At 40.6% G+C, this 26,811-nt stretch overlaps 1 protein-coding gene and 1 long non-coding RNA gene across 3 annotated transcripts in view; one reads left to right on the plus strand and one right to left on the minus strand.

The window, feature by feature from the left end:
- The window catches only part of LOC139634289 (oxysterol-binding protein-related protein 10), a 70,377-nt gene that overhangs the window by 16,914 nt on the left and 26,652 nt on the right, over positions 1-26,811 (minus strand). For both annotated transcript variants that reach the window (XM_071500651.1, XM_071500652.1), the window contains 3 exons: positions 22,999-23,196; positions 13,800-14,040; positions 7,014-7,144 (listed from right to left, as the gene is read on the minus strand). In XM_071500651.1, coding sequence (XP_071356752.1) covers positions 7,014-7,144; positions 13,800-14,040; positions 22,999-23,196 — 570 coding nt within the window. The remainder of the gene's footprint in view (positions 1-7,013; positions 7,145-13,799; positions 14,041-22,998; positions 23,197-26,811) is intronic.
- On the plus strand, positions 893-25,372 carry LOC139634292 (uncharacterized). Its single transcript, XR_011693941.1, has 3 exons — positions 893-4,355; positions 7,019-7,165; positions 24,710-25,372. It is a non-coding gene; the product is annotated as an uncharacterized lncRNA (long non-coding RNA).

Consider the following 26,811-nt stretch of genomic DNA (forward strand, 5'->3'; position numbering starts at 1 on the left):
TTCAGTTAGAGCGAGAAGAAGAAAGTATGTTTTCATTGAGGAATTTTAACTCAAAAATAAATGTAGGTTGTGGCGTCTCTTTAAGGATTGCAGAGAGAGACAGATGAGTTTTCTCACAGGCAGGTGCTACATTCACTCTCCCAAACTAAAGCTGGAGGTTCAATAAAGAACGGATTACAGAGCTGAGACTGACAGGAGGGTTGATTCTTTCCCCACTGAACAGAGTGAATATAAGCTGAGAACACACCGATCATTATTTGTTCTTTCAACACTGGAACTGACAGAACCTTTATGTCTGTTAACACGATCCAGTTAAATTAACTGGATAATTTGAACACAGTTGAGAAGCTAAAAACCTCCTCAGTGAACTTCATACAGTCATTTCAGTTCATTGTTTTTTTTTTTTTGCATGTTGTAGGATGACCACACCTGAAAACCTACAAACAGAAAAAGAATATTATGATTCATCCTGAGTGCAGGTTTAGGGCTGCCTCAGATAGTGAAACAGACTAATACACTGAATCATGCAGAGGACTCTGCTGCCCTCTGCTGGGAAAACAGAAACATTAACTCAGGGAAGGAAAGAGGGAAAGAGTTTTTAGCTCAAAATGCAGGAACAGACAGGAGAGAAAGGAAAGAAAACCATCTTCTGACACAACCGTTAAATCATTTAGTTTTCTGTGTCTCCATAGAGGAAATACATGACATAATGTTACATATAGCATCTGTTCTCTGCTCATCCTGAGGGAGGGATCCCTCCTCTGTTGCCCTTCCGTAAGTCTATTCCTTGTTTTTCCAGATTGTTTTCAAGGAGTTTTCCCTTGTCAGTGTCAAACATCGAGGGATGGAGGGTGTCACACATTGTAAAGATCGCAAAGTGCTTCGAGGCAAATTTGTGAGGTTTTGTAAATAAAATTGACTTGACTTATAACAAGTGCCAACGTTTCTCTTGTCTATGTAGAATTTTGACATTTTCATATGAATTTCTGACAAATTATTAAGAAAATTCATCTGATCTGAGGTAAAAAGGTTAAAAAATAAGATATAAACACGGACACCAGAAATAAAGCACTCAACCAACCAGAAAGGAAGATTCCCTTTACCCTATTGCCTCTTGTTAATACAGAACTGACTGAAGGTTTGTCATTAACTCCCTGCTCTCCAGCAGCAGCAGCTTATATCCAGAGTATTACAGTGCACAGGTCTATTGTGTGGTGAGGGAGCATGCTGATGCTGTTTCTAATGCATAAACCCACCAGATTTTTGCAAGCACCAGCATCTTTTCCTCTATGCTCCCACAGTCACGCAGCGACCTCTTGTTGGCTGCATACTAGGGCTGAATATCAAATGCTGCTGTGCTGCTACATAATTTAAACAGCAAACCTTTATTATTCTGGGGTAATGTGTTTTCTTCCTTGCTCTCAAGACTGCTCATGAGATCACAGGGAAAATGGTTAACTGGCAAACGACCAAGATTATAAATTGAAGATCAGATCAAGAACTGACCTTGAGCTTTACTGGAACTGGAAATGTTGTGAGTCATTTAAGGTAGGATGTCATGATGACACCTGGGCAGCAAATACTGAAATTGCAGTTATGCAAGTATACAAGTGCTTTTTCTTGTTGGCTGCATACTGAGAATACATATGAAACACTTGTAAAGCTGTCCTGATTAGAAACCTCCTGATTCAAGGACCCAAAGCATTTTGCAGTCAATTCTCTCTGCATTGTGCCACAAGATGGCATCTCACCAGAGCCACCTTTTCACTGCCCAACAATACACACCAGATTAATTATCATCCCAACTGCTGTACTCCATTATCTAAACATCACCTTCATCAATAAAGGTAAGACAACTCGAGAAAAAGCTTTCCCTCCTCAACCTTCCCATCTCCTTCATGCCGAGTTAAAACGTTCAATCACTCTGACTGGACAGGGAGTAATCAGATGGATGATGGTGCTGCATCTCGTTAAAAGATGAATAAACGTCAGTGTCAAGCTGTGGTAATGCGCCTTGGCAATCTGCACTGCATCTCCTCTCTCTCTCTGCTGTTCGCCTTTAAACAACGATCAGAGCATCTTTGAAGGCTCTAATGAAATCGGTTCAAGCTGCAGGCCAGAGCCGAGAAACAGGCGGGAGGAAAGTGCAAAATATATATATATGTGATGGGCTGCAGTGAAAAAAAAAAGTTTAAAATTAAAAGTGTTGTTGGAAAATGAGATGCCTACGCTTCTTTCTTAAACCAGTTGTTTTTAAAAAGGGCTTCTGAGGAAAGCAGCACTAATTTCTACAGTAAAGTATAGGCCATGAGGAGTATAGGCTGTTTTGTGGTGCATTAAAACCTGCATTAAATGTTGTTGAGGGCAACAACCTGTAAACACAACATTTTATCACCTTTCAAAGTTGATATTGGAAATGTGTTGTGTAGCTATTTACACGCGTAGCAGACATTGATCAACACATATTATATTAATATATTATTATTATACTCATTGGGTCTGTTTTAGTCTCTACCAGCTCCTGATTTAAATATCTGGCACTTTGGCTGCTAAATTCTCCACTGTGTTCACCAGCTACAGTAGCTGCTGACTGTTTCTGTCTGGCATTTGGTGCTGAGCAGGTAGCACACAGTGGGTTGATCAATACTTTTTAGCTGACAGCTGTTGACTGCTGGAATCAATGCTGATGAGAGCTGTGAGAGTGAACCAAAACAGTAAATCTGCGAACTGGAAAACCAAAACAATGAGCTGAAAAGAGCTAAAATGCTCCCTAGAGATAGAGGGTGATAGCTCTCTGTGGGTTCATCACAAAGAGCGAGACATTTCATAGTCCAATAGTCATTTTTTTACACCGTTAATACAGAAATATTGATTAGCACAGCTTTTATTTTTCCGCTCAATTATCAATTATTTTGTGCAATGACAGATTCAAGTCTGAAGTCCTGCTGTGGCTACAAGTTAAATATTTGTTGGCTAACACAAACACTGTTCAGGCAGCGTTCCTTTTTGGTCTCTAAAAATACCACCAAATCACTGACGTCGCGCAAGATCATTTTTACAATTTTCTCAGTGACTATAAGTTATTTTATGACAGTTATGGCTTGGAACTACCCAGTGTCCTAATAGCACACTTCAGTTGGCAGAAACATACTGCAGAGGCAGGAATGTCAGTAGAGATGGTTAGCTGGAGGCCCCCTGAATCATAACTGCCATAATACTGTCTGAAATGTCTTGAAAGGTGGCAAATCACCATTATGAGCTGCCCTCCCTTTTCTCTTCTAAGCTGTGCACCATGAAGTATGTTGAACAGCTTGACAATTAGCCTGTAGATGGGCTGACACCACAACGCCTTAATACCCATTTTACACTCATACTGTATGTCAATGGAAAATGATCATTAACATGACAGATTACATCACTGTGCTCCTAGATTAGACCGCTGTGGCCACAGGAAGTCCGTCCTGGAGTTAATATGAGGAGCCAATTCACTGCTCACATCAAGGGTAAAATGTCCCTCCCTGCCTCCCATTACTTGTTTTGAGGTTAAATTTAAATGCTCGTCATAAGATCTGACACGAGTGTTTAACAGGCCGTTTCCTTAGCATTTAACAATACAGACTTACGACAGATAATGACAGCAGTCTAACATTTGACAAAGAGGCCATTGTGAGCGGATGTGGCAGTAAATGCTGCTGAAATGACTCCTGCCCCATTAATCTTCATTTTGTTATTCATAGCTTAGGTTTCCATTACTCTGTTATGTTTGAATAACAGGATGATGGAGCCAAGGATCAGTGTGATTCATGTGACAGAGGTGCTTCAGAAATGTGACCTGTGTTTACAATAACTCAAATGTCAAATGTGTGTGACAAAGCTAGAGACGAAGCAATTATATAATAGTTGATTAATCACTTAGTCCATCAACAGGAAATTAATTTCAAGCAATAATGCAGAACATTTAACCTACTTGTTTCAGCTGCTCTAGTGTGATCACAGGGAGCAGTCCTTTGTTATATATGATATAGTTAGAGAAACTTTTTTGGACTGTTTGTCTTAAAAAAAATTCAAACAATTTCGGATATTTTTCATAATTTTGAGTCATTTTATAGACAAAACAATTTTTGAGTTAAGAAAATAATCGCATATGAATTAAATAATCATACTCACTGTTCTGCAACTGACAATTGGTTTTTAGCTTCTGTTGCTATAGCAACCCCTGCAGGTCAACTGACTTAAGGCTCCTTCACATGTGACCGACAAATGTTTCTACCTTTTCCTGAGCAACGAAGGATCCAACTGGTGGATGTGGCAGGAAAACAACACCAACAGTGAGCCCGAGGATTACACTTTTAATTGTAAGTATTGGGTTGCAGCTCAGTTCAACAGTTAATGGTACAACTGTTAAAACCAAGAGCCTTAAAATCTCAAGTTTTAAGTCTCATTGTTACAGCTACTATTTTGTTATTGGACCATTTCCTGTACACACTGCATTCCAGCTATTTTGTGACTGTAATTTGAGATAACCCTGTAAGTAATGGCATCAGTTGTTTGAGGCTGATGTGTTGCTAATATAACATTCAAATTATCTCTATTGTCTCTACTTCTGTAAATCCGGTGTTTTGTGTCTCTACCAAGTCTTTTTCATACTTGTTCCAGCTCTTATTTATGGTGTATCTGATTTGTAATCACAATCATTGCATTTGTTGTGTTTCATAGAGTACTGTTTTAAATTTGATTTTTTTAATTTTATCTTCAACCTCTATTCTAAGTATGTTTAGCTCAGTGCATAGCTATGCACCTACACCCATAGGGAGGGCAGAAGAAAACTATGCAGCAAAACACTTCTTTGGAAACCACTGAATTACAAGAAGGGAAGAAAATCACCTTCTCTTAAAATGCTTAAGTACTTTGTACTTTCATTACACACTATGACTCAGTGCCTCTACGATATGTTCTGAGGTCGACATACAGGATGATAGTAATGTCAGCCGAGGCATCTCTGTGTTCCATCTAATGGGTTTATAGCTAAAGAACTGACTCAGTGCAGAAGGCATGAACCTAGAGAGAGACTGAACCATTTACAGTTGATGTTTCAAATAACTGCATGTGTCTCAGCTATTAGAACAAAATCCACTGCAGCTGTAGCTGAAAGTACAGGTCAGGACAGGTAAACTCAAATCATCTATTTTTCTAAGGTGTCCATGGGAACAAGCCGAATAAACCACCAAAAATCAAAACGTAAGATATGGAAAGATTAACTGCTTTTTAAGACCATTATGTCTTTCATTATAATATTGTAATAGGTTTAATTCATGTAGCAGTTTGCAAAGTGCTTCAGAGAGATTAAAACTAAAGCAAAATCTTTCCTTACGGGTGGATTTTGTCCTTTGAAGTTAATGATCAGCATTTTAACTAGATCATTAAGTCTTCTGCTTTTAATTTAGGATAGGAAGCAAGGCACCAATGCTTCGCCCTCACACTTTCACCCACCCCTCTTCCTCTCCACCTGATTCACGCACATGCTCTGTACTGTGTGACCCACTTATTTGACAACAGCTCTGTTAAAACTTTCAGAAGCGATGACTGCTTCCCTTGCTGTGCAACAAGGGCAAAGGAAACAGGAATAATGACAGCGAGACAGAAATCCTCCCCGTCTTAACATCGTCACTACCACAGATTTGTTTCTGAGTCTGCTGGCTCACAGAGGAAGGTTTAGAATTAGAAATGACTGAATGATTTATTTCATTCCATTTCCTATCTTGCAAAAAGCCATTTGCTTTTAATTCACTTCCCAACAGCAAGAAAATTTACTTTTAGAGCCTTGAAAAGATATTTAATCCATCACAGTAAGGACTGGCTACACTGATCTGCAGCCTATTTACTACAAGAAAAAGGCCAATGCACTTACTATAATTTTAGTGGCAGCTGACTCTCAAAATTACATCTTGGAGGGTTTTCTTGTGCACACAAACAAGGATGTGGTCCCTGCCTGCATTCGTGGCTGTCTAGTAAAAACCATGTACCTCCAAAATTTCCACTTGTCATGAGCTGCAGAAAGAAAAACTGAGCTTTGTAACAATGCATTTTTTAGATAATCAAATGTAATCTTAAATGGTTTAACTAGCTTTAAGTCAGGTTTATTTATATAGCCCAATATTACAAATGACAAATTTGTCTCAAGGCTTTAAGTAGGAGAAATAAAATTGCTCCTACCAATAAAGTGACATTTAACTCCACAGCTTTTATCAAAAATTTTAAGCACTCAAATTTGGAGATGCATGAATTTACTGGACCACAAAGAAACACATTATTATCTGATAGTAATGCAACTCTGACTCAAAAAAAAAACTATAAATAAACTACAGGAAGTGAAGTGTTTACTGTGATGGACTGCCTGCAAGTTTCAAGCCTGTTCATTCTCTAATGTAATACTGCAGGAAATCAATCTAAAAATGTACTTTGGCAAATGTTAGCAGTACACAAGTTATTAATCCATAATATGCATACATTTGTAGGTTTGGGTAAAACCCATTAGTAGGCTTATTAACAAGGTTAGGAAACAAAGAATTTCCCAGTCTGATGAAATGCTCTGTGGGGCATCCTGGTAGACTACTGGTTATAACATATAAATGCAGTTTGATTCCAGCGGCTCTGTAACTACGCTGTCATTATTACAAATATGCAAACTCTAGGTGCTGCATGCACCTGCAAACTTGGACAGAAACACCAGTCAAATGAGAAAATGTACAATAATTTTCTTGACAACCAGTCACGGTCTCCACAACCATTTGTAAAGTCACCTGTCAGAAACACTCTCATATCAGGAATAATGGTTAGAAATCGCACTAAACAATATTTCAGTATCTCCTTGATTACTTGTGCAGCTCAACAGTGTTCTCAGTCCCACAACTGGCAGACTATAGACTAAGATCTCTAACCCAAAAACAACAGCAGAAACAAAGAAGAACCTAAGGGAGAGGTGATAATTGACAATACGACATACTGTTTCTCACCTCAGCACCATGGGACAGACCCCTTATCCTGAGAGCCGGGGAGGGCTCGGCTGATTGTAGGGGAGTCAGACCTCCGTTCTTCAACTGCTCCCCTGAGGGCGACTTTGGTACAGTCCACACAGGAACACCATCTGAAAAAATGACAAGGCAAGGTCAGAGGCGACTACTGGCTTTTGGTTAACAACAGTGAGGGGGAGATACTAGGGATTTAATACTATATGGTTTGTACTGTTGAACAGTGTGCTTGATTTTGGTTTGGCAAAATCAAAGAGGATCTAGGGAGAAGACTGATATAAAACTCTATATCCTATTTATTTCCGTCACTCAATATTAAAGATACTATTTATTATGGTATTAAACTGAGAGTTTGTGATTGAAAGAGGCTAGACACCAGGAAATTGTGTGTGTGTGTGCTTGTATGTGTCTATATATCACATCCTGGCCTGTTGGCTCAGGTAAAATATACAGAAATGAACCAGTTTGAAGATTCATTTTGAATCTGGGCCACAAAAAAAAAAAAGTTCTGCAGAAATATAAGAAATCTACACTCATATACTGAGCCTCGAAACAACTGCAGTTGTTTCCAGTTATTACAGTTGTGTAGGCAAATCAATAGGTAATGTGAAAGTAGTCAACCCCTACTGTCTTCACCTAGAGGGGATGGGACATCAGAGGTGATGAATCAACTCAATGGTCATTTTAGAGGCCATGGTTTGCAGTAGCCTACCGTTAAGAAAATTACCTTTAAATGGCTTTCAGTCAGTGTTGACTTTTCCTCTTACCACATTACAGAAGTTTGTGACTGATTCACCAACAAGACTAAGAGTATACAGTACAGCCACACTGTTGGCTCAGTGAGGCTTTGAACCTGCTAATGTCACCTAAGTCAGCAGGTACATCCTCTAGGGATCATAAATATCAGTACAAATTATGGCAATCCATCTAATAGCTGTTCAGATATTCTAGCCTGGACAAAAATGGTGGATCGACCAACCTACCATCCTGAGAGCCATGCCACTAGCTCCGCTATGACTGTAAATCGAAAAGCAGCTACACAAGTTGAGTTATACAATATTAAGTTGAAAACAAAACAAAAATGTCTCAGGCATAAGAGACGTCTCACTGGCCTGCGCAATAATTCACTGGTACTGTATTGTGAGGATGTGAACATATTGTTTCACAAAATATGGTTGCCATAATGTGATATATAGATATTATAAAGACTGTTTTTTTCAGTATTGTCACATTGATTTGAATCATATCACTCAGCCCTACATTTAGCTTTTACTAATTCTAAGGTGTTCTTAGCTTGAATTGCAAGTCCCTAAGTTACAAAGTTATGCAATGTGAAAACTTTACTGAATCATGATGACTCATGACAAACGCTTAAGAGGAACAATTGTTGCAACACTGACTGAGAATGCTTTGCACAGGATATTTGCTGCACAGCATTACAACCTCAAAAACTGACAAATTCAGTGTGCACCTTCTGAAAGCCAACCAACACTGTGCTTCATCAAATTAGTTTTTAAGTCAGGGCCAATTAATTTTCTGGTGTTTCTGGTAACATTCAGCTTCCCCTTTATGAACAGACTCATCACAAACTGCCTTAAGATAATGGCATATGCAACTGTCCTTAAACCTACCTGCAAGTTTCCTCATTTAAAAGCTTCTTACATACATCGCACATTTTATGTTGTAGATTTAATTGTGAACAGACAGAATTCTTGCCTATCAATCTATGCTCAATATCCCAAAATGACATGAAAGTGAAAACCAGGTTTTAGAACTTTCGGCAAATTGATTGAAAATCAAATGGTGAAATCTGAAATTTACAAAAACATTCATTACTTTGTAGAGGCCCCAGTGATTACAGCTTTGAGACTTCCTCAGAAAGCCTTGACGCTCCAGCGTTGTCATGCTGAAAGGTGAACTGTCACACCAGGGTGCATGCACTCTGGAACAGGTTTTCTACAAGAACCTCTTTGGCTGCATTCATTAACTCTGACCAGTCTCCCGGTCCCTGCCGCTGAGAAGCCCCTACATAGCATGATGCTGCCACCACCACACTTAACCACAGGGATGGTATTAGGCAGGAGTTCTGCTTAAAGGTTTAAATTTTTGTCTCATCAGTCAAGAGAATCCTTTTCCTCATGCTCTTAGAGTACTTTAAATGCTGTTTGGCAAGGCTGTCATATGCCTTTTACTCAAAGTAACTTCCGTCCATCCACTCTACCATGAAGGCCTGATTGATGGAGTGCTGCTGAGATCATTGTCCTTCCATTCTGCTATCTCTGCAGAGGACTTAAGTTTTCTCTGTTAAAGTGACCGTTGGGTTCCTGGTCACCTTCCTGACCAAGCACCTCCTCACCCGTTTACTCAGTTTGATCAGACTGCAAATTCTAGGAAGAGTCCCTGTGGTCCCAAACCTACAGTGTTCCCAGGCCACTGTGCTCCTGGGAACACTAACAGCTTCAGAAATGGTTTTATACCCCTTCACTGATCTATGCTTCGTCATAGATCTACATGGACTTCATAGTTTCAATTTTGTCCTGACATGTAGTTTGAATTGTGGGACCTCATATACACAGGATAATCATAGCAAACAGGATGTACCTGATCACAGCTGGAGTGCCACAGGAAAAGGTCTAGAAAGCGATTTCAGCTTTTGATAAAATTTAAATAAATTTCTAAAATCATGTTTTTACTTTGTCATTATGGATTATTGAATGAAGATTGATAGGGCAAATTGTAATTTATCCATTCAAAATTAAATCTACAACATAATTAAGTGTGTAAAAATGAAGGGGTCTGAATACTTTCTGAAGTGACTGTAGGCTATATCACAGCAGCAGATCCCATTTCAAAGTGCTGTTAATGGTCCAGCACCAGAGGCCCTTCTCGTCTCCAGTCCCAACAATCAAATTGGGTTAAAAGTCTAATGCACCAGGAGGCCGTTCTTTGATATCCATTAGTGAGAAGCAAACTGTGCTGACACAAGTCAGCATGTTGGTGAGCCCTAGGCAAGTCTGTCTCCACATAATGTGCTGAAATAGCCCTCAGGCCAGGCCTCTGCTTTGGTCATCTGACCATTTGACTGACAGGAACCTGGAAAAGTGTTATTGAACCCCCTCCACCAACGACACCAGACTATTGTACGGTGGAGACATGACCGGGAGTGGCTCTGTGCGAAAGCAATTGAGGTGTGAGTGAATTGTAAATACAGTGAAAATTGAACTTGAGGTACTTGAAAAGGTTATTCTCAAGACATTTTGGAGGTTAATGGGTTTCTGAGAGTTCATTTCAAGCAAGAGTTTTAAGGGAATCATTTCAGGAAATAGGTCAGGTGTTTGTGCTGTAATAATGATTTTTCCACAAGTAAGTAGCAGTTTACAAACAGAAGTAATGACAGATGCATCTAATTTGAATTTCTTAGAGATGTCACAATGAAGCACCAGAAGTAGAAACACTGAACAAGGGCGGATGTTTGGGCCATTGGATAAAGGCATGCAGGTGAATCAAAAGGCTGTTGCAGATCAAACAGTGGAGAGACAAACATTCATGCAGTGGGTATTTCCAATGGCTTCACCTTCCATTTCTGGGCTTTTGTGATGCTTTCACATTCAGCTGTTACCCTGCATGTTCCTCCTGTCCCATTTATTTTCTCCTAAACTAAGACATGCTTTTCACTTCTAGTCAACTTCAAGTCAATTATTATGATGCATTAAATTCTTTAAGCTGCAAGGGGACTAGTTTGCAAAGTAAATTTCCTTTATGGATTTTCATTCTGTTAAAGGAAAATGTTCAGTGTGGGTGGGTGAAAGACAGAGTTGGGCTTCAAGCTCTTTATGGCAGTGACAGTGAGAAGGGAAGGGGAAATCCAAAAAGAGCTGGAGCGAGCAGCAAAGATCCTTTGTGACATCAGCTGATAATATGCTGTCTGGTTTGTGACTGGCAGGTTTTTGGTGGGAGTTTACAAAGATCCTATGAGTTCCTTAACTTTCTTTTCCATTACTAGAGCTGACACAAACAAGCTGCTCTGGTTTTGTAACAACAGGAGCCTGGAGGGAGAAAACGTGCCAGCCAAACTCAGTCCAACCTCATGCTCAGCTCTCTACCAAAGAGTTTTCTTGCCCATGCAGTGGCAAAGCTTTCCTGTGTCGCTGTAACAAAACCATTCAACCAACCAACCGACCAGCCAGCCACACTCCCTGTTATCAGCTGCAGCAAATCGGGATGCTGCCCATGCTGGTGAGCCACGCTACCCATCGCTCGGCAAAACCGAGGATCCTAACAAAAAACTCCTCACTGAGGTGTGGGGGGTACATGCCGGAAACAGGGAGCAGCTTGACCCCCGCAGGACTTATCAGCCAGGCAGCGGAAGGAAAGAGATTTGTACTTGCGGCCCGGTGGTCCCACTCCACACCACCCCCTATCTGATGAACAGGTACAGGGCAGGGTGACTGCTGGCGTAAAAAGAAGACCAACAAACTGTGAGGACCAGCAGATTCTGGATGGGATCCACCACCCACCTAAACCCAGATCCCTAAGACCTTCCCAAAGACGTAGATGGAGGTGGACAACATCGTCTTGGCTTAAACACGGAACACATGCACCTGTAGGTCTTAAAAGATGGCTCTGAAATATTTTTGGCTTGCTACTTGGGAGGATTACAGCTGGCGTCAGTTTGGATTCACAGCAGTTACAATTGATTCCGAAGGGAACCAAGAAGTCACAACAAAAACATGCGTCAAACCATCCATTTTTCACTGCTTATCTGGGTTCGTGTCACGGTGGCAGCAGGTTAAGCAAGGTAGCCTATAAGGCCTCCTCCCTCGTCACGTCCTTCAGCTCTCCCTGGGGGACCAAGGTGCTCCCAGGCTAGATATGGGAATATGTCATCCCTTCAGCAAGTCCTGGATCTGCCGCAGGTTCTTCTCCTAGTTGGACAAGCCTGAAATACCTCCACAGGGAGGCGTCTGACAGGCTTTTGAATGAAATGATGGAGTTCCTGAGTTCCTTGCAGATGTATGAGCTCCTCACTCTGTTACTAATGGTGTGTTCACACGGAAAGTGAGGTGGCAATATGGGAAAGACGAAACACGAGAGCGGGCAAGAGTAGATGCACTTATACACATCCACACTTATCCTGGGGATTTACAGGGAAAAGGAGACTAGAGAAATATCTGAGAGAACTGGAGTTCAGCTGTAACATTGACTGGGGTGAATCAATACTACATGAAAAGGTCCAGCGCTTAAATTCATCTCGCTTTCTGTCTGAACACACCTTCAAGGTGAACCCCATCAACTTGTGAAGGAAACTCATTTCAACCTTTTGTATCTGCCACTACCCTTTGAAACAGGATCAAAAACATAGGGAAAAAAGCTTCCTAAACAAGCCCTACAGCATAATCCATTTACTCAGTATAATTCAAACAAACCTCATTTTGCTTATAAATTGTTAAATGCACTACTTCCAGCAGGCACTACTGTCACAAAGAAGTATCACTTTAGTGCTTTATTAGCCACTTAGTACCATTCAGTGCAAGTTTATTTTAAACATCTGTGTTTCAATGACCGTTCCCAAACACTACTAAATGGACCTCGTGGTGAGATTGTTCTGTCAACAGTAGAGAAGATGATTATGCTGCAGGCGTTTGAGACGTCTCTATGGGCAAAATGACATATTTTTATGCTATCTTAACTTATGAATGGCTACTGGATCCATTGTAACTGCTGTGAATCCATGACCACTGACTACATCTCTCATCTTCCACAAAAGAAGCGAGCTATTAACTTTGAAAACCACCTTACAAGCCTACAGGGAGTAAGTGCTTGGTACTCAATAGGTTTTCAGTGGAGTATTACTTTAAATCTGCTCTACTCCTCTTTCCTGGAGAAAACATTTATGGTGCTGCTGTTTCAGAGCAATCTCGACACTATAAATGGACTATAAATATTCCTCTGCACTTGGGAAAACAGGATTAGTTCACAACGATTGATGGATTTTACATTATCTTAACACTTATCCTGTATTTGTAGTCTAGCGACCACCTTTAGGAGCTATTCGCCAATCCTAATCCTCGGTATTATGCCAATAGAACCACCCTCAGGCTTCAATTGGTTTAAATCCAAACAACTTTATTGGGTTCATCGTGATCTGGCACAGAGAGGGTTAAACATGGCAGAGGTCTGACACTTTAGGCACCAGCGTGGATTCCTTTGGCAAAGACTTAATCCTTTGAGGAGATTTAGAAGTGCATAGTATTACTCATTATATTTAGGTTTACTCATTCACACATAACCCTGATTTCTTCTGACATGCATGTAGGAGAAAGTCTGAAATGCTTTCAAAAGATTTTTGTAAACAATACTGACGATAAATTAATGTCATACACACTTCACATTCATGCTTGTACTTGGCACTACCATTTTGAGGAGCCATTGGCGTTTCAATGCATCTGATGACACTGAAGTGACACAATAATGAATGGAAAACAACACAGAACAACACTACTGAGTACAAACTATGACAAAAACATGAATGAAACAAATTAAAACAAACAGTTTAACACAAAAGTAACATTCAACAACATTTACTACAAACACTGAAGTTCATGGTACCCATCAGACAGGGACAAGAGCCACAGTCCAGCTGCCCCAGCTGGCCCTTGCCACTGATGCTGGGCCCTGGAGGAGGGGACTGGAAAGACAAGGGGGGTGGGGGAGATGGAGGGGTCGGGGGCTCCAGTAGCAGCACTGGAATGGGGCCCAGGGCGGACTCACCGGAGGGGGCTCCGTGGGAGGTGTGGTTGCGCTGGGAGGCCTGGGACTGAGTTGCTGCCTGGCTGTGGCTCTGGGTCTGTTGGAGGATGTTCAGGCACTCTCCCAGGCAGCTAAGTGTGGCGGCCGACGTGGCTTTGAGCAGCAGCAGGTCCTGGTCCAGGCAGGAGAGGGGACCTTTGGTGGGTAGAGAGTCAATGGACTGGACCAGGTTCTTCTGTTGGCCCTCTGCTTGGGACATCACCTGGGGGACAACAGTAATGTTCAGTATTAAAATATGCAGTCAACTGTTACATTATTCAAATTACCGGTGAGATACTGATGCAAACATACAGATCAGATTTTTTCACATTAGCTGGTATCAGTTCCTCACAGGTAGCAGTATGGGTGCAGATATATCATTTCAGAGGTTATAAGTCCTGTAACTGCATCTCTCAGACAGCCTTACCAGACAGTATTTCAAACCCTAATGCACCATTAAAAACAATTTGGGCTGGGAAATCTATATCACTACCGGTAAGCAACTATATCATTCAATGCAAAAAGAATCCTTTAAGTTCCACTGTACATTGGCAGCCATCAAATATAGACTCACTATTACTCCATCCTGCATAAAGGATAAGGCTGGTGATAGTTCAGATTTTTATTATTTTCTTTTGTCATGACAAAACCAGGACCAAAAGGTCAGAACTAGCAATGATATAGCTTATTCCTTATTCCTTCCTAACAACGAGCCACAGTTGCATTTGGTGACTTGTCCTTTATTGCCATGAACATGGGCACTTGTTTATTGTCAATCCATCTTGTCATAAATACTCACTAATACACCAAATGTGTATTAATCCATATCTGAAAATAATAAGTAAAGTTTGCTAAAAACTACATCGCCAAGCTACTTTGGAAATGATTTGGTCTTTTTAGATGATGAAACCAAAGGTTGATGACCTGTTTTTAAAGGTTAAATGTCTTCAGTAGGAACAAAGCATTTAGAGTTAGATTAGACTGACATGTTGTTAGTTTGGAGAAATATAAAACAAATCCTTTTTTACTGTGTATTCATGAAATGCAGACATAATCAGTCGTCAGGCTGGTGTATGCATAGACGATTAAAAATAAAGACACAGATTTTTAAAAAATACTTAATTGACCCCTTGATCCCTCGGAAAATTCAAATTGACCAGTTGCTTTATTAATGGATTTAGTCAAGATTTGAGTCGATGTCCACTATCATAATGAGTAACGGGGATAAGAGCACGACAGAGGCAATAATGAATTTAACATTACATACAATCTTCAGCCTTGTCAGATATCTCTACTGTTTTAGTTGTGCAGCGAGAGTGACACAACTTATCTGTAATTCTAGTGGCACCACTTCAGTCTTGACTACAGACAACAACTGATCCACACAACCATCTGCTCCATGACGACAGTGCCAAAAACTGCTAAAACTCCTCAAACAAGGAAAGTTCTCCCCCGTGCTCCCACAGACACACAACATTTCTTACTTTCTTACTGAGAATTATTTGTGTGACTCACCTATCAGAGTCTAAATGCATCACAAAAGGAAGAAGACAAAGTTGGTTCTCGCTAGCGGGTAATAAGCTTCTCTCGGGGCTAATGAATCTGGGTTGTTTATCAGCCTGGAAATGTTGTATTCATTAATATTGTATAACTTCACAAACACTCGTCCTCCGTACGCACTTCAGTAGCACATCTGTCTCCCTGCATCAGTACACAGAGCTATTTTGGAATCACTGAGCTTTTGTGCTAGGGTTATGTGGTATTCATGTAAAGGAATTTAGTTTAAAAAGCACAGAACTTGTCCAATTATTCTGCTATTTACTCGGGTTGCATGTTGAATTCCTCAGGCAGATGGAGCTCAAAATTGTTTCCAATGCTTGTTATAAATAGACTCTCAGTGTTCAGCACACTGATACCCATCATTTTCTCAGTGCCACTCAAATAATCAGGACTTGCTTAGTTATGTTGCTTTTTCACTGTGAACACATTCTTACTGCACTGTGTGAGTTCATAATGGGCTGGATATAATCATTTATTGCCTTTCTATATTATAATGTGACAACATTTTTCATGATACCAACATATACCAATTATCATGACCAAGTGTCAAGTTAAATCTGTTGCAGCATGAAATCATAGATGCTTGAGAATACATGTATGTTTGGAAAAGGAAGTTCTGAATGGCGATTAAGAAAAAAGCTGTTTATCAAAGCCATTTGGTGTAAATTCAACTCTTAAATACTGAGAATACGGATGGACAGCTCGCAATGAAAACTGATCACTAATAAGTCACAGTATAGCATGACCTATACTGGATTTTTTTAGACAAATATGGATATTTGGAGTGTTTTTAAAAATCTGATGAGATTTGTGACCAAGGTACCAAGCAGGATAATTTCTAGTCAAAAAAATAAACATGTCAGTGTAAATTAAACTACTTAAGCATGTCATTGACATTTCTGAAGTGCAATTTATTTTGACCTATCAGCTGACAGATAACGATAATCTAGGCAATACCAGCTAATATAAGGAACCAGCTGAGCCGAGCTAAAATAAGCCAAGAGCCGTGTTACAGGTCCCTCTCGTACAGATTTGATTGGCCAAGCTCTGATTTGTAGTACTTTGGTCAGTTGGATCCACAGCAGATAGTTTCATTGTTTTTGTGAAGAGGCAAACTTCTTTTTACAACCACCTGTTAAGTCTATATGATGGGTGTTTCATACTAAAAAGATACATTTTGGATGGTGTATTGCTTTATAAGTACATACACTCACATATTAATATTATGAGATAATGGTAACAAAGATGCAAAAGATGTTGAGTAAGTGTCATGCAACATGAAAATGTCGGTGGAAAAGTAGAGACACAGAAGCAGAACAGCATCTGTGTTGCACTAATAATACCAGAAATCAGAGCTGCCTCAAGGTCTATATTCACTAAAGGCAGGTGCTAATACAGGTTGGAGAGCAAATGTGTTGCTATGCAACCTTAAGTAACTGTAAAAGACCTACATCAAAGTCAGAAATAATGCAGCTCACTGGGGTTTATGGTGCTCAGTAAAATCAGCCACCTTTCTTGATATACGCAAAAACATGACATTTTAACTCAAACATGGAAAAAAGCCTGTAGTGGAGAACATTATTACACGTAAGCCAAGAGAGACTCAAATATAAGATAAAGAAGATAAAGAGATAAATAGCTAAATCAAAAAAGAAGAAAAACATATAAATGTATATGTATATACAGTATGAAGGAGTAAGGACTAAAAGACTATAAAAAACTATGAAATAAGGTATAATCTCTCAGAATACCTGACTGAATAAGAACACACAAAACACACATGCATTTTTTTTTTTTTTACATAAATAAAAGTATTTAAATAAAAGCAGATTATACTGGTCGGCATGAACATTAAAAACAAACAAAATTACAGCAGACCCCTGCTACAAAGCTAAGTCAGAGAGTCGACAGTAATGGCAGCTCCCCGCACACACAGACAGACACACACACACACACACACACACATCTCTCTGGAGCCAACAGGACCAGTGCTGCTTCCAGAAATAGCCTAACCCCAGTGATCCAGCTCTGCCGCAGCAGTGTAAGTGCCCAGTGGTGCTGCAGCACCACGAGTTGAGGCGTTTGATGAGTTCCCATCAGCCAGCTGTGACAAGCAGGCTGAGGAGAGACAGTTATGTGGTCTGACTCCCACCGTCACACAGTCAGTGGACAGACAAAGGCATGCATGGATGGACAGATGGATGGAAGGTGACAGCACGACACTGGCCTGAACATTCGACACAAGACCTCACCAATATACTGGTACCTCACCGCTGCCTTACAGAGAAATCAGTATTACAACTGTTGCTTCCAGTAAAGAGAATTTTTTTCTACACTGGACCTTAAAATATGGAGGGTCAGCTTGTGACTCCTATCCAGACATTACACATACCTACAAAAAAAAAAAAAAAAAAAAAAAAAGGGGGAGGAATCATATTTTAAAGCAAACTTTTACAATGATTTGTGTAAACACATGAAGAATTTGTTTATTTTGCATGTCAAGTATCCATTATTTTGACTCCAGACAACATACTATGTATAATATCAGCATAAGATTCTGAATGCCTCTATGTATTTGACTTGTTGCTTAATAATCCAAGTACCAGACAAACACGGACGATTAACACATCGAACAAAGTCTGTCAGTCAAGGTAATAATTATCCCAAATTTAATGAATATAGTGTAATATTGTCGACTTTTTCTTGAAATCAAAAGTAAGGATCTCTCAGCCGCAGTTTCTTTTTTAAAACTTATTGCGCTACTCTTACCACCGAACAGTGCCTTCAGAGCCAGGCGAGTGGTGGTCATTTGAGCCCTATTAGAAAGCGACAATCATGTATTGGAGGACCCAAACTCTGTCTTGATGCTCTATCTGTATCTCTGCCTGGTGTGAGGATGGTTCAGTGAGTGCTGGTAGGAGCTGAGGCATGGCAGAGCTGAGCAGGCAGGTCATGTGGAGATTCACTGAGATGCAAAGACTTTCAGTTTCCCTCCAAAAGCCAAAGTTTGCATGCATCTGAGGCAGGGCAGGTAGTATATACCACAAGAGTGGTGTTTATTTGATTTATTTGATATTTTTTATTTTTATTTTTTTATATTATCAGCAATAGTGACCAGAAAATAAATGGGATGTACAACACAAGATCCCCACTGCTGCTGTTTGACCACAAATCTACTGATAATCAGCACGCAGCAGCTTCCTGGTCTCTACTGTGTGCAGTGGTGCATAAATCACAGTGCAAGCAGACTCCTTTGCTGTCGACTCCTGCATCCTCCAACCATTTGCCAAACCTTGTCAGACAAATTTATAGGCCTGTTAAGAATAAAGAAGGGAGAACAACGAATGATATGAGGAGGGAGGGAAGGCGGCTGGAGGCTGAGGCAGGAGGAAGAGTGGACGCGGGGAGAGATGATGATGAGAGGAGCTAAATATTGAATCAGGTCGCGGGAAGCAGAAACCAAACTCTTGTGGACCAAAGGAATGTGAAGCCAAACAGAGTATGAATCACACATCACAGAGGGGCCTTGTTTTCTCCGTCTGTGGAGAAAACACAAGCACCAGAGGAGTGTTTGTTTTACTCAACGATCACACCATCTGCTCGGTGTTTACTCAAACCCTCCCAGGTTCGCTCGAGGAGACAGACTCCGCTCCTGAGAGGTGAGAAATTAGTCTCCACTCGCACTGATCGCTCGTTGCTCTCTTCCTGTCACAGAGTGAATCATTTACGTGAGATATACTTAACAAAACGAGCCAGACGCACAGCGTGGCGCATCTTGAAGCCAGCCAGATCTTCAATGAGCAAGAGAGGCATGAAAGAAAGAGCTTTACGTCAAAGACTGATGCTGCTCCATGAGTGTCATCAGGATGAGAAGCAGATGAACCGCTGAGGTGAATTCTTTAAAGTTTTTAATGCACTGTTTAGTTCATGGTTCCGCAGTCTATACTCCCTACTGTTTCAGTTTTAGGAAATGAGACCACAGCAATGCAAGGTGCTCAGATCCTGCTGTGGGGTTTCAATTACATGACAGGTTATTAGGCAAGCTGAGTTTTTTTTTTTTTTTTTTTAATATTCCTCTGGGGTATTAGACGCCATACAAAGCTGCTTTGTCCCAGTTTAAGAGGCACGAAATGAGAGTCGTCTGTTATTCTGGAGCGAGGATCAGATAACTGCAGGTGAAAGATTTTTTTCTCATCCCTGTAACCTTCAACTATCAGCAACAGGGTCAAAGCCTCTGCTCCAAGTGTCTGAATAAAAAACTACACTTAAGAAGAAGTAATATGGGTAATTACAGCTGAAACAATCAACCGACAGACAAAAAAAAAAAGTCATTTATCCAGCAAAGATTTCAAACACTCAAGGTTTCAGCTTTTAAAATGTAAAGATTCTCTCTATTTTATATGACTGTAACTTGGATATCTATACATGTTTGGATTATTTGTGGAGTTTAGCAGCATTATAGACTAATTTCTTTATGAGCGAGTCCACATGCATGTGCACATGGGTGACGTGACAAACAGTTTCCCACAGTTACACTGATCCACAAGTGGTGGAAATGTGGCAAAAAATAATAGCAATGCCAACTGAGGCAGGGAAACAGAAGCTATGTGTAAGCTAGTAAACACTGATGCAAAGATAATAGAGGATTTAAAATGTTTAAGTTGGCAGATGTTTGATGAGGAAGGAAATACATTCAACTGGTTTGTTAGGCCTCAAGGACACAAGGAAACTCCACTAGGACACTTTCCCTGTTTTATAGAATAAATAATTAACTGATTATTCAAGCTAACAATAGATTAACTGATGATGAATATAAGCTTAAATTGCAGCCTGAGACATACTTAAATATGGTGTTATCCAGTTGGGAGTTTGTGTTTTATCAATGTTGGATGCAGGTGACTTTTTTTTAACCTTTAAAGTTGCATTAATAGATTTTTTGGCCACAGAAAGAAGCTGTAAATACAACACTGACATAGTATTCCTGTTAAGCTGATAAGGCAACTTCTTAGAAAACATTGCCTACTTACAAATCAAGCAGACACTAAGCAACATGAGCATGCACTGGGAGTTTTGTTTGTTTCCACCTGATGAATGTGACTCCAGTTTTCTCTCTCCTTTTAGCTCTGTGTTTGATCTCCACTATCTCCTGATGGAAATATTTCACTCTTTAGCTGCTAATTGCTTCATTGGGTTCACCAGCTCGTTGCTACCTTCATTCTGTCCGCTGATTGGTGCGGAGCAGGTCATGAACAGTGGGTTTATAAGAGTGTTTTTTGCTGCAAGCAGCTGCCTGCTGCTGGAAACAACGATGAGAGGAGTAAGACTGGATTCAAACAGTAAAGCTGAGGGAAGTAAAACCAAAACATTGAGCGGAGAGACGCCGAGATGCTCTGTAGAGAACAGGGGAACAGCACAGGGAACTTTCATATACATGTGGTTATTTGATCCATAATTAATAAGAAAAATATCAATTGTAGTAGCTTTAAGCAGTTATTGTGCTCAGTTTCTTTATGAAAATGCATCACATTTTTCATCTTGTGGAATTAAATTTCCTTTTCAAACTTTATCCTTTAGGTTTAAATGAGTACTTGAGGACACTGATATTATGCAAATAAAATGCATTATAAACAATTTATGTTTTTGCAGTTCAGCATCTTGCACCTAAAAAGCTCAAGGACATAGGCGAGTTAGAAAGTGTCCTGTGGGGATCAAATATTTTCCAGGATGGCAGACATGGCCTCTTGTTCGTCAGCTTTAATTTTTCCCCTCTGTGCCAACAGTTTACATTAGCACACGTATTTTACATTTAGAAAGCCTCGTGTCTCTTCTTGTCCATGTTCTCCCTCCTTCCTAACTGCTAAGTCATCTCATCTCCATAATTCAGCAGCCAGATACACAGCTGCCTGGCAACGATCCGAAAGCTACATTTCATTTCTAAACAAAAGGGTGAAAGCAAAAAAATGCTGCAGCTAATGGTGCTATAGTTTGCCAGCCAGGCATACAATCATATCTTCATCATGTCTGTATCATTTTCACTTCACAAGCCCCGCTTCAAGCCTAATTTCTCGCAATTAATCAGCATAACCCAACTGCAGACAGGCTATTAAGAAGAGACAGGAAAAAAACAATCTTCTCTAGAGATTAGCAGAGAATAGTGATGGCTGTGCTGAGCGTATGGAGATGTAGCAGTTGAGGACAAAGCGGTAACCAGAACTGACAGGTCTGGTGAGTGAGGCAGAGAGAATTAATGAGGATTTCAACTTCAAACTGAGGCAAAAACTGATAGTAAATTTCAAGTGGAGGGATTTTTAATTAACTCAGGATGTGCTTGCAGGTCTGTATTTTAACTCTTGTGAAAATAATGGTAAAAGCTATGGAAATGCACAAGCTTTGCTCCATACATTCAGGGATTAGCAGGACGACTCAGCCAGGAATATTAAATTTTCCATATGGACGAGCTGGCCGTCCCTTTTCCTCGTTCATCACTTTCACAGTTCATCTTCTTTGCACACGCCGACACTTTAACATCTCATATGTTGATTACTGCACACACTCCACCGCACTGCCCCCGTTTAAACAATACGCGCTCCACCAGCTCTTCCCTCTGTCACTGGCCATGTTAATCAGCATTGATATATACCATAAAAATGCCAACAAAGCTGAACTTACAGTAAAGACTGAGCACACTGCAGTCAGTGTCAAGCCTGCCAGGGAGCCAGAAATATCTGCTGAACTCACTGCACCAGTGTCCCACCCGAGATCAGTGCACAGGCTCTGAAGACAATGGCCACAGAAAACACAGTGTAGTTTTGTGGCTGACGTTTTTAGAGTTTGGTCCAAAATGATTAAAAAGGATAAAAATATCTTGGTGGGCTTTATGCATCATTAACATCTTTGTTTAAATGCAAGACTTTGATTCCAGTTTACTACAATTAGAGTCTTATTTTTGTAGTTAATTTTTCCATCAATTTAATCTATTATAATAACACCTTAAGATAATTTGGGAACGTACCAAGATCCAGCAGAGTTACAATCACATCGATGAGCCAAATTTACATGGAAAACCCGAACTGTAAAAGTATCATCCAAACTTGGGACCCACTGCCACTACAACCTGCAAGACAAGGGTCAAAGACCTGTATTATCACAGTATCTTCCCCTAATTTCATTACTATGAGGGCACAGAGCCCAGAAAAAGACTAATTGAAAGTCTCACTGGAAGAATTTAAGATTATGAAGAGGACACAGCTGGATGCTGCGGTAGTAGAAACACAAAAAACTTGATTTTCAAATATCGATTCATCCTGTTGTGTAATCATGGTAACATTAAAGAAGTGCATAAAACAGCATCATCGAACACACAGCCAGTGTGCATCAGGTCACATTAAAGCAGATTAGCTCGCTCTTAGTAAGCTGGCGTGGCTGACCTTGTTGGTCACGTCCCCCTCACCAAAATCTTGATCTACCTTATTCATGTGTGCAAAGTTCTTGTGAAATTAGGGATTTTCAGCAACATTTTGGTTTCCTTTAACAGATAAAATAAAATACAGCCACAAGTCTACTCTGAGTTCCAAGTCTAGAGCCAGGTGGGTTGAAACATTGTTATTCCTTCGACACCCACCTCTTTGACCTCCAGCAGCCGACCTGGATACTGACTCTTGGCCCGCCGAGCTGCAGCCGGAGATTTGTGGTGGGTGATGGTGACGATGTTGCTGGGTGTGGCCGTGTGGCCCAGGTGCCTCTGGGAACCCGGGGATGAAGATGGGGTTAGGTGGGGGAGGAGGGAGAAGCTACGGGTCCGACCAGAGGACGAGGAGCCCTGTGGGGGAGGGATGGAGGGAGGGGGGGCACGACACAGGAAGGGAGAGAAAGAGTTGTGTGGGATTTTAAATGTGACATGAGTGTGATAATGTAAAAGGTAGAGAAACAACAACAGCATGCTCTTCAATATTCTCATATGGTTGAGGAAGGAAGGTTTCTATCCCCCAGTTAAATAAACTTTTTCAAGAAAAAAGCTTCGATATTAGAGTTATAGGTTGTTTTTTTTTTTGACTTGCATGCTAACAGATAGTGGAGCTACAGTGCTAATCAGTACCAGTAGCCTAATTGTGGCCAACCCAGGTGTGTATTGGTCTTTTTTATTAGACATCTCTTGCACTTTAACCATCTCTGTGTTTTAGTGCGAGGAAAATAAATCAGTTAAGGCAACTGTCAGCTAGAAATTTAACTTCCAACTAATGTAAACCTGTAATGTTAATTTAAATAAACCAGGTTGCTCACCAGGTAGCATACAGGATGGTAGGTATAGTGAGGTAGAAACGGTTCCTTCACTCAGTATTCACAATATTTTTATCTTCAAGAAAATAGCTTGGTACTAGCTAACATAGCCGTGCCTGTAAGCCAGTGTAGCTAGATGCTATGTTTCCCTCATTTTAGTGACTTTACACAAGTCACTGACTTAACATTACCTTTTCTGCTAATGTTGCTGATATTCTAATCAGCAACATTAGCAACTTCATAAGCGACAGTAAATGTTCTGCAGAGAAAGAACAGGCCATCTATGAATCAACTGCAACTTTTCAGTCGCTAATTTTAGCTCCGTTTGACATGTTCCTTGTTTCTCACATTACAATGCTGACCTTCTGCCACTACCAGTGTCTGCTGGAAGAAAAGACCTGTGCTTTACTTGCAGACACTTCACAGTAAAACAACGCAGCTACAAATATGCTGCATCTTTCACTGCTGTTTACAGGAGCACATCAACCCCATACTAACAATCATTCTTCACAGCTGGTGAGGCTGAAGAAGCTGGAGCAAGTGAGGCTTTTTTTGCTTGAATAATGACTTAAGAAAACGGGTATTTAATAAAGGTATTCAGTTTTATTTGGCTGCACCTGCGTGCATGTATGTCTCGCTGCTGTCGTTTACCTGGAGTTCACCTGTACATTGCTGTGCTCGGGAGAGAAGTTAAACCATGGAGGTCAACAAAAACTTTTCAGGGCGGTGTTTAAGATGAAACAAGTAAAACCTACAAATTTATAACTTTCCCCCAGTTATTAAAAATATTTCACCCGGACATTGCAACTAGCTTTGATGGTCTATAACAGTAAGTGCCACTTAAAACCACCCAAAAGGTAATCATCTCTGTTCATCCCTTCTGCTGTTTTGTTTCTCTCTCTGTGCCGAAGCGAGAGTCACATCACATCCTTCAGTTTGATGCCTCCTGCGCGTCCCCTGTGTGACTCTTGTCTCTTCAGATCGCTGACCTCTGCGCTCGCACAGGCAGCGATGTCAGACCACTAACTCTCTCTTCTGTCTTTACTCTCCATTAGTTTACAGCAGCGAGCAGCAGAGAGTCAAGGCACCAGAGATTTATCCCCCAGATGAGCACAGAGGTCTGGTCACTGCAGCCGTGAAAATGAAATAGATCCAATAAACAACATCCTCTGCAGAGCGCTGCTCAGTGAGAGGGACACAACCAGCATTTGTTGTCTTTTAGTTTTTCCTTTGGAGTGATGCTGCTTGCTCTGCGGTAACACAGGAAATCGAATCTATGACTAATGTGGGGTTATAACATGATGTCACATATGATTACCGGCTAATTGTTTGTTATTCTGCTCTTTTGAGTAGTTTATGGAGCGAAATAACCACATTTTGACAAAGAGACAAGAGATCATGTCAATACAACTGTAAGAACGTTTTCCTTGTGATTAGACAGAGCGAGTTGTAGTAGGTGGGTCCTTGTGTAATCATTTTAACAGAAAATAATCAGCTTACAGGAGAGAACACTGCTGTATTGTGCAAAGCTAAGCCATGAGCTGTGAGTAAGCAGAAAAGGAACTGCGCGTTTCGGGAGTGCAAACAGACCGACAGACACGCTGGGGCTTTGTCCTCCAAAACTGGCACAGAGCCCCGAGCATCTCAAGAAACTGGAACGGAAAAGAAGATGTCCGACCAGGAAAATTCAAAGAGGAAAGGGAAAGGAGGGGCGGTGATGGAAGGAGGGACAGAAATGCAGCAAAAGTATTACGTACAGGTGTGAACAACACAGAGTATAACTGCTGTAAACAAACAGCACACACCCAAGATCTATCAGAAACAGGATCTGTACACATCACACAGAGCAGTATTTCCTGCTCTTTTTTGCTCTTTTCTATTCAGACTGTTTTATTTTAAGAGTTTTTAGAGGTCAAGACGACAAGCAAGTAACCAGTATTTGAGGATGGAGGATTTTCTTCAGGGTGTCTGGCACTTTGCAGTTTCCCACTATCACAGAGTCCAATTAGATATGTCAAAAACAAATATCTTCTCACAATTTTACTCCTTTGATTAAGACATTGATGTGACATTGGTCTTCTGATCTTACGAAAGAGGCAGGACTCAAATCTTAACTAAATACATGAATGAGTGACTGGACATGTTCAATTCCCCTAGTGATTAATAAGGTATTTTTTATCTTTATTATCTTTTGCTGTACACCCCCTGACAGACTGAGCTCAGGGTAAAAAAATAAAAAACCCTGATGCTTGCTTCTTCACAGGTGCTCTGCTGTCACTCGACTGTGGGCGGACTTGGCCCCGTGTGAAGCAGCGTGGGTAGACGGTACAACAGTCGGCTGCTGACCTGTCATTTTCTACACCACAGGGAACAAGACTAATTACACACAATTAGCTATTAAGTAATAACCTTGGTCAGAGGGTTTGAAAATTGTTTTTAAATAACTACACACAGATACATTTAGTATAAGATAATACAGTGAAAATACTAAGTTTTGGGGGCTGGGCAGCACACATATAAACTTTCTTTATTCAAGCAGAAAGTAAACAACATTAACAGTACAACTCAAAGTTCACAGTTTGACTTTTTGTGCCCTTCCTGTCAGGACCTGTGTGTGCATGTGGTTTCAGCTTCAGCAGCGAGCTTGTGGTCACTGGCCTGTTTATCAGGCTGCTAATCAGCTTGATAACCAGCTGTGCTCTCCGCCTGATTGTGCAGCCCCCGTCTCTCCACCTGCAGCAGGCTCTCACACCACACCCCTCGCACACACCTGTGGGCAGTGGACACAGTGACAGCAACACCACTAAACCCTTTTCAGCAAAGATATCCTGGATCCAATTCCCTTTAACTGCATCGGTGTTTGAGAGATGAATGAAAAGAAGCAAAAATCCAGTTTACCTGCTGCTACGGTCTATCTCTACTTCACTTCAGCAAGTAACCAAAATGAAAGAACATTTTATTTTAATGCTTTAATTTTCTCTGTCATTTGTCACTGTCATTTGATGGGTTTCCATTCTGGTTTTATGCACATTTTTGAGTTTGCTCATGAAAATAAAAGCTTTTATGTTTGGCTGACTCAGCTGGCGTATTAAAAAAAAACATGATAACGTGCAGTGGAAACAGACCTAATAAGCTAATAATGTTCTACCAGAAATGG

The sequence above is a fragment of the Trachinotus anak genome, unplaced genomic scaffold (assembly GCF_046630095.1).
Source record: "Trachinotus anak isolate AG129_WGS33_773 ecotype Australia unplaced genomic scaffold, CSIRO_AGI_Tana_v1 ptg000016l, whole genome shotgun sequence".
Taxonomy (NCBI): Eukaryota; Metazoa; Chordata; class Actinopteri; order Carangiformes; family Carangidae; genus Trachinotus; species Trachinotus anak.